Raw genomic sequence first — 8,674 nt, 5'->3', positions numbered from 1 at the left:
CTGCGTCCAGGCTGGGGAATTTGGCCAGCAACCTGGTCAAGTTCAGGCTGTTCGGGGGCCTGCGGAAGCCAGGGGCTTGTGGGCGGACGTGGAGGGCGGGGAGGAGGGAGGGGCCGGGGGAGGAGACCTGAGGTCCGTGGTCTGAGAGCAGAGCTAGCAGCTCCGCGAGGTTCCCACGCCCAGCGACGTGGGGTGCGCGCTGTTTCTGTTGTTCTGGAGGCTCCCCCAGATTTAGGGAAGGTCTGAGGATGAGTGGAACAGGGGCGCCCGGGTGGAGGGCTGCGAGAGGGAGCCGGGCTGGGAAAGCGGCCGACGCTCGCTGCGGGAGGGTGGAGACAGACGCACCTCGGAAAGTCGGGAGCTTGATCCACCTGCCCGAGAACCTGATGCTCCCTGTCCCTTGCTCCTCGGCCCCGGGAGAGGGAGCTTGGCTCAGAGCTAGTAGACCTCACCCCTCCTTACCAAGCCCATCTGTTTGTTTGTTTCTTTTTTTCTTCCTTCTCCTCCCTTCTTTGCTCTGCCTCCCGCTCCCTCGGCCCCTCCGACCTGCCTTCTCTCCAGCCCCGCAAAGGCATTTCCCCCTCCGCTGCCTCCAGATCTCGTCCTTCGCCAACAGCAGCTGGACGCGTACGGACGGCCTGGGGTGGCTGGGGGACCTGCAGGCCTACACTTGGCGCAATGACTCGGACACCATCTGCTTCCTGAAGCCCTGGTCCCAGGGCACATTCAGCGACCAGCAGTGGAAGCAGCTGCAACAGACATTTCAGGTTTATCGCAGAAGCTTCACCAGGGACATACGGGAATTCGTCAAAATGCTGCACGTCGACTGTGAGCTGGAGGGATGGGATCGTGGACAGTTGCCCGGGGGAGACAGTGGACGCAGAAGCCCAGCCGGGAGGTTCTGACCCCACCTGATAAGATTCCCTCCTCTCTCCCTTCTGATTTCCACTGCTGCCTGAGAGGTCCCAGCTTGACTCGTCAAAATACCCTTTGTTTCTCCTGCTACAGGTCACCCACTCTTTATTTACATGAACTCTGGGTCCCCAGTGTAAACCTCACACCAATTTCTTCCACCCTTTTCAATCTTTTAAGCCCTTCATAGCTCTCTCTCCATTCCTCTCCTCAGATCCCTTTGAGATCCAGATGTCTGCTGGATGTGAGGTGCTCCCGGGGAATACCTCAGAAAGCTTCATCCGTGCAGCATTTCAAGGAAGAGATATCCTGAGTTTCCAGGGAACGTCTTGGGTGTCAGCTCCAGATGCCCCACTTTGGGGCCAGATGGCCTGCAGGGTGCTCAATGAGGACCAAGGGACCAGGGAAACAGTGCAGTGGCTCTTCCACGACATCTGCCCCCGATTTGTCAGAGGCATCCTGGAGACAGGGAAGTCTGAGCTGGAGAAGCAAGGTCAGCCTGCCTCTGTCACCTCCTGCCCTCCACTCCACTCTGGGCTCCATCTGGGGTTTTCATTCCAGGGTTCACATCCCTTTGAGCGTCATGGGAAGAGAAGGGGTTGGATAAGGTGTGAGGGTATTTATTCATTCCACAGATGTTAACTGAGCACCCTTTGGGTTCCATGAATTGAACTAAATAAGCACTGGGGGTCAGGCAGGATCTCTGCTTGAGGGGGAGGATGGTAAGACAGATGAACAGTTAAAGCAGTATTTGAAACATGCTACATATGTTGCAGCTGAACACAGGGTACCCTGGGAGTACAGAGAAGGGGCATTTACGGACTGGATCAGGAAAGGGAATGGGGATCAGGGAAGCCTTTCCTGCAGAAGCTAGTATAAACGGATTGAAGTTGTGGGAGTTCATCTCCAGAGGTGGAAATGTAGGACCCATGAGCCTGCTATGAGGCCCAGAGCCTCTAATGCAGAGTCTTCACTTTAAGATCCCTCATTCCCTTGTTGGATACAGTGAAGCCCGAGGCCTGGCTGTCCAGTGGCCCCAGTCCTGGGCCTGGCCGTCTGCTGCTGGTGTGCCATGTCTCAGGATTCTACCCGAAACCCGTGTGGGTGATGTGGATGAGGGGCGAGCAGGAGATGCCTGGCACTCAGCAAGGTGATGTTGTGCCCAATGCTGACGGGACTTGGTATCTCCGAGTAACCCTGGATGTGACGGCTGGGGAGGAGACTGGCCTCAGTTGCCGAGTGAAGCACAGCAGTCTAGGAGACCAGGACATCATCCTCTACTGGGGTGAGATAGAACCGGGGCCCAGCTGGGAATGGGAGGAGACGGTCCTCAAGCATAGAGGGAGGGACTGGGGAAGGGGAAGGAGTTGACACACCCAAGATGGAGGAAATGAAGCCCCATACCAGGAGGGATAGAAGGAGAGGATTCTGAAAGGAGAGGAATAAAAATCTGAACTCAAAAAGGATTGAGACAAGGTGTTCCATGTACAAAAAAAAAAAAAACAGACTAAAAATCCCACAGATCCAGAAATAGGCAGCAAGAACAGAATCCCAGGAGGATTCGTTCCCCAGAAGAGAGAACTGGGGACTTTGAAAGGCAGGGCAACAGAGATAGCTGTGGTTTATTGAGTGCTTCTTTTGTGTGAGCTGCACACTCTGCATACAGCATTTCAACTAATCATCCTAACTATCCTTTGAAGCAGGTACTACTATTTTCATTTTATAGATGAGAAATTGAGGCTAAGCTAGGTCAAGTAAACTGCCCTGAGTCTCATCATTAGAAACTAGAAGAGCTGGATTTAGACTCAGGTCTGCCTAGCAACAAAACTGTTGCCTTCCCCTATATATTGCACTAGCATATGCTGAAGTGAACCGAATTATGGATGCCCAGACCCTGAGAAAAGATGGGGCATCTAAACTTCAGAGGAATACAAGTGGGCACGTTAAGTGGGGGAGGCAATAAGAAACACCTGGCACCCTCACATGTGCTTATACCAGGGGACTTGAAATAGGGTGGGACCCTGGGGTGAGGCACATCCTGTGTTCCCTCAAACAGACCGGAGCCATGCCTCTGTGGGCTTGATTGCCATGGCAATACTGCTGTCCCTCCTTCTGATTGGTGGAGGCTTTGCATTCTGGTTTAAGAAGCGCTGGTAAGTCTCTCCTTTCCATCTCCTCCTTCCCTCAACTTCTCTCCCCATATCTTCTCCTCTCCCCCTGTCCTTATGGTCTCTCTCTTTGTTTTCTCTCACAGCCTCTATCAAGACATCCTGTGACTGTCCTCACCACACCTGTCTGTCTGGACCTCAGGATTTCAGGGCTTTAGTGCTCAGAATTTGAGGGTGAAAGACAGCTACCTTGAAGAAGCAGAGAACAATCATAAGGCAGCTTTTGTCACGTCCTTTGAACACTTTATCTAAGAGGATTTAAGTTCTTTTTCAGTATATTACAAGTGTATAAGCCCACGTGGTTCTGTAAAAACAGAAGTGCAAACTCAGATACCTCTCAGGGACAAGCAGATAAAGGCTGGGGTGTAAGTGTGTGTGTGTGTGAGTGGTCATTATTTGAATGATGGAATCTGCAGTGAACTGGAAAGCACTTTTCCTGTCCAAAGGAAACAGGTCCAGCTGTTTGCTATCAAGTATAAAGTAAGACCCTGGCTTGCCTGTAACCCACATTTTTTTCAAGAAAAGTGGAAGTCTAGGTTTATATGTGAACACGCCTGATATTAATGTGCTGACTCAAACTTTTACAATATTTGGGGTGTGGGATACCCCAAATACACCTCTGCTGGCTGACGACAACCCTGGGGCTCCCAGTTTGTGTCTCTAATGTAAAAAGTTTGTCCTGAATGACATATCGGCAGTTTCAGGACCTAGCTTCTATTGTGAATTTGGATTTATAAAGAGGGACATTTTCTCTTTAAAAGAAAATTAAGCTGTAAGAAACAGAGGTGTCTCAAGCTTTTTACTTGGCGTAACTTGATTAAAAGAGGAGAAATCATGGTGTATTTATATTATGTAGAAAAAGCTACCTTTGGTAGGGATATTTTTCTCAAGTGGTCCTGCTTATAGCTATTGAATGAGACAATATGTGGGCTGGGCTGAACCCATGTGGGTAGGCGTGAGCACTAGTGACGATGACCCCACTGTCTGCTGTATTCTCAGCCTAGAGAAAAGAAGCAGGAAACGTAGAGGAACAGCAACCCTTCCTGATGCCAAAGAAATCAGAAGGCCAAGTTAAAAATTATCTGTTAGCTATCAGGGGAGTCGTCTCTTGGCACTCAAGGCCCTCGAACATCCAGAAAAATTGAGACTCAACTTTTGAAGTCTTTGCTTGAGAAAATTAAGACTTGGCATTTTCTATGATGCACTTTCAGATTGAACCTAGGATGTGGGTGGAAATCCAGCTAGTTTCTAAATCAATGGTTCCCAAACTGTGGTTTCCTGACCTGTAGCCTCCTTATCACCTGGAAACTTGCACATTATTTTGGGCCACCCCCCCAAAAAATGAGACCTACTGAAATGAGAAATCTTGGGAGTGGGGACCAGTAACCTGTGTTTTAACAAGCCCTCAGGTGGTACTGATGTTCAGTTAGAGAACTGCTGTTTGCAGGTATTGTACAGTGCTAAGCAACGGGTTCCTCAGAATGCTAAGTGAAAATGTTGGCCTGAGATTAGTCAAGGAAGGCTTCCTAGAGGGAGGGGACATTGAAGCAGGAAGTAGAGATACAGTGAGGTGAACAAGCAAGTGCACTGGATCAGGAGACCATAGTCTCCTCTGACTCACTTTATTCCTGTGCCAAATGGAGATAATAATGTCTGTCCTGATCAGGCTACAGATTGGACGTCTATGTCCCGTGTCCCCCGCCCCCCAACCCCCGCTAATTCATATGTTGAAAACCAAATACCCAAGGTGATGGTATTAGAAGGTGAGGTCTTTGGGAGGAGATTAAATCATGAGGTCTGAGCTCTTGCGAATGGGACTAGTGCCCTTATAAAAACGGTCCTTATCTATAGCACAGGGAACTCTACTCAATATTCTATTATAACCTGTATGGGAAAGAATCTAAGAAAGAATAGATATATGTATAGGTATAACTAAATCACTTTGCTATACACCTGAAACTAACACAACATTGTAAATCAACTATACTCCAATGTATAGTAATAAAAATGTAAAATAATAAAATGTAAAATAATAAAAAAAGGTCCTTATCCCCTCCACCACGTGAAGACACAGCAAGAAGTTGCCGTCTATGAACCAGAAAGTGGACCCTCACTTAATCTGGGAGTTCCCAGCCTCTAGAACTGTGAGAAATAAATTTCTATTGTTTTTAAGCCACCCAGTTTATGGTATTTTGTCATAGCAGCCCAAATGGACTAAGGTAGATTATCTCACAAATGCTGTGGGGAGCAAATGTGTACAAATGTTTGGCAATCTACAATGCCTTTAAAAATGTAGGGCCTGTTAACAGTTTTTGGTACCACACTGCCCTCAGGTGATGCTCTTCAGCTTAGCTTCCTCAAGCAGTGTCAAGCTTCTGAACCAATCCCACTGGCCTTCTGCAATCTTAGGGCATGTGTGTTAAAGTGCTTTCTGCAATCTTTTGGGGAATGCTTCAGCATGAATTTACCTTAGCTCTGGTTCGTTTTTAAGCAACTTTGGTTTATTTTGGAGGTAAACGTCTATTTCTCTAGGAAATTCTGTCTTCTTCCTTCAAATGCTCATTTCACAATATCTCAGAAAATCCTTAGAATTCATTTTAGAGTGTGCTAATATTCTCTTTATGGATATCGGGTTCCTTATTGAGTGCTGTGCTGAGTGTCAATTTATTGCCATTGAACTCCAAATTCATCCTTAATTATATGCTCAGTGATAATGGATGAAATTCCTCTAATCATTTCTTCTTCAAAGTGAGTACAGTGTTAAGCTTTGTCAGTAGAGGGCCCTGGAGAGGTACTGCAGGAGATAGGCACTCTTTTGTAGTTTCCAGCTCCCGCAGGGTGGGTCAGCAGAGTGGGTGTGAAGGCATCCTCTGGGGTGCTGCCTCAGCCATGTGCCCAGGGCTCATGGACACTCAGTAACCTTGTAGCTTCAGCCTGGAAATAACCTTCACGTGGAAACCAGCACTCCGAAGGCTTTCTGCCCCTCGCAGCGCCCCATCCTCTCTTCAGATGGTCATATGGCCTCTGCTAAGTCCACCTGCTGCCCAGAGGTTTCCGCTGAGTCTCACTCTCTTTGCAAGCCCCCACCTGAGGTCTGGAGGGTTGCTTCCAGCTTGTCCAGTGACTGAAGCCCAGCTCTGCCCTGGACAAACCAGCAAACTTCTCTGCTTCCCAGAGGGCTAAATGGCACCTTCTCCAAGGAAGTCTGTGCTCCAGGCTTGGGGAGGGGTTACCCTTCCAACTTTATTCTGCCTTAAATATTCTCCTTCGGCCCTAGAGTTCCATGTAGAGTTTTCTTATATCTTATAGTTATTTTCCCATTATAGTTTAATAATTCTATTAAACTTCCTCGGTTTAGCTCACTGTGTGGTTTCTATTTCCTGATTGGACTCAAGTGGATACGTGTGCCTACATGTGCCTATGTATGTGACCATACATAGGAAATCTGAACTTTCCAAAGCTATTTCTTGAATTTGCTTTTTGCTCATAAGTCGATGACATGGAATTGACCCACTTTGCTATGTGGTTTAGCTCTTCCTCCAAGAACTTAGATTTCATGTTCTTCTTTGCCAAAACCATCCTCAGAAGTCATTACCTGCTCCACTTTCAGTGCATCTACTCTTCTCATTCACAGGGGCCTTTGTTCAGGGTGTAGTTGAGAGGGGTATGGTTAACTGTTAGGCCAGGACAGGTGTAAACTGGGACTGGCTCAGACAAATTTTCTGTTGATTTATTGTTTTCTATTTGTGCTGTGCAGTGGCTCAACCCTGGCTCTTCTGATCTTCCTCCTGGGACTGGCCTCTATTCTCAGGTCACATAAATCTTCCCACTCCCATGGCCCACTCCCCAGATTCTCTTGTCCCTCTGATCTTTCTTTGTGGTCTGTGTTCATTATCATCCCTTATTTTCAGCTGAGTTCCTGCTCTGAGCTACGGTGATGGGAAAGGCTTTATTCTCTTCAACTTCTTTTACTTACTTTGGCTGGGTCTTCGCAAGACTTGTATTCTTTTACTGATTTTATTGAACCATCTCTATGGGGGTGTTTCCACATGTTTGTCCCTGCTTTTCACCCTGCAGAACCATCTTTCCTGTTTTCTTGTGAAAATCAGGATTATCCAATAATGAGTTCCTCACCTCTCCTCCCTGGTTTATACATGAGTGTATACATTACCTTGTATTTATTTATTTATTTATTTATTTGGCTGTGCCAGTTTTTTTTTTTTATCATATTTACTTTCTGTTCTGCAAATATAATCTCTCCAGTTATGTACTCTTTCTTCTTCTTAAACATGCCACATTTAAATTTATTTATTTTTGGCTGCATTGGGTCTTCGTTGCTGTGCACGTGCTTTCTCTAGTTGTGGTGAGCAGGGACTACTCTTCGTTGCGGTGCACGGGCTTCTCATTGCAGTGGCTTCTCTTGTTGTGGAGCACGGGCTCTAGGCACCCGGGCTTTGTGGCTCAAGGGCTTAGTTGCTCCGCTGTGTGTGGGATCTTCCCGGACCAGGGATCGAACCCAGTCCCCTGCATTGGCAGGTGGATTCTTAACAACTGCGCCACCAGGGAGGTCCCTGCACCAGGTCTTTAATTGTGGCGTGTGGGATCTTCTTTGCCGCATGCGGGATCTTGATTGCGGCATGCAGGATCTTTTCTTTAAAATATTATTTATTTATTTAGGCTCACTGGGTCTTAGTTGCGGCATGCATGAGGGATCTTAGCTCCTTGACCAGGGAGGGAACCCACACCCCCTGCATTGGAAGGTGAAGTCTTTTTTTAAAATTTATTTTATTTATCTATTTTTGGCTGCGGTGGGTCTTCGTTGCTGCACGCGGGCTTTCTCTAGTTGCGGTGAGCAGGGGCTACTCTTTGTTGCGGTGTGTGGCCTTCTCTTGTTGCCGAGCATGGGCTCTAGGCACGCCGGTTTCTTGGCACACAGGCTCTAGAGCGCAGGCTTGGTAGTTGTGGCGCAAAGGCTTAGTTGCTCTGGAGCATGTGGGATCTTCCCGGACCAGGGCTTGAACCTGTGCCCTCTGCATTGGCTGGCAGATTCTTTTTTTTTTTTTTTTTTTTTTTTGCGGTACGCGGGCTTCTCACTGTTGTGGCCTCTCCCGTTGCGGAGCACAGGCTCCGGACGCGCAGGCCCAGCGGCCATGGCTCACGGGCCCAGCCGCTCCGCGGCATGTGGGATCTTCCCGGACGGGGGGCACGAAGCCGTGTCCCCTGCATCGGCAGGCGGCCTCTCAACCACTGCGCCACCAGGGAAGCCCGCTGGCAGATTCTTAACCACTGCACCACCAGGGAAGCCCAAAGGTGAAGTCTTAACCAGGGAAGTCCCCCCTCTTTTATTTCTGATATTCCTTATCCTGAATTCTACTTTGTCTGACATTAAAATAGCTACTGGTGCTTTCTTATTATTAGGGTTTACTTAGTATATCTTCTTCCATCTTCTATTTTTAACCTATATGTGTCTTTATTGTTAAAGTGTGTTTTCTGTAGATAGAAAATAGTTGGGTTTTGCTTTTTTATCCATTATGACAATTTTTGCCTTTTAATTAGAGTGTTTTGACCACTTAAATGTAATGATTAAATTTAAC

General features: G+C 47.7%; 1 protein-coding gene across 2 annotated transcripts; it reads left to right on the top strand.

Annotated features, from left to right (window-relative positions):
- The first annotated feature begins 226 nt into the window (after positions 1–226).
- CD1D (CD1d molecule) lies at positions 227–5,244 on the top strand. 2 transcript variants are annotated; one of them, XM_007123154.4, is made up of 5 exons: positions 227–828; positions 1,127–1,405; positions 1,919–2,197; positions 2,969–3,065; positions 3,167–5,244. In XM_007123154.4, the coding sequence occupies exons 1-5, from the start codon at positions 249–251 to the stop codon at positions 3,186–3,188; spliced, it is 1,257 nt and encodes a 418-aa protein (XP_007123216.2). In that variant the 5' UTR covers positions 227–248; the 3' UTR covers positions 3,189–5,244. The 2 variants fall into 2 exon arrangements, with proteins under 2 accessions (XP_007123216.2, XP_054940252.1); XM_055084277.1 differs by lacking the exon at positions 227–828 and adding an exon at positions 907–1,008.
- Positions 5,245–8,674: the final 3,430 nt, after the last annotated feature.

Source organism: Physeter macrocephalus, chromosome 4, assembly GCF_002837175.3.
Source record: "Physeter macrocephalus isolate SW-GA chromosome 4, ASM283717v5, whole genome shotgun sequence".
Lineage (NCBI taxonomy): Eukaryota > Metazoa > Chordata > Mammalia > Artiodactyla > Physeteridae > Physeter > Physeter macrocephalus.
The sequence above is the reverse complement of the archived record's forward strand: the minus strand, read 5'-3'. Positions and strand labels throughout refer to the sequence as shown.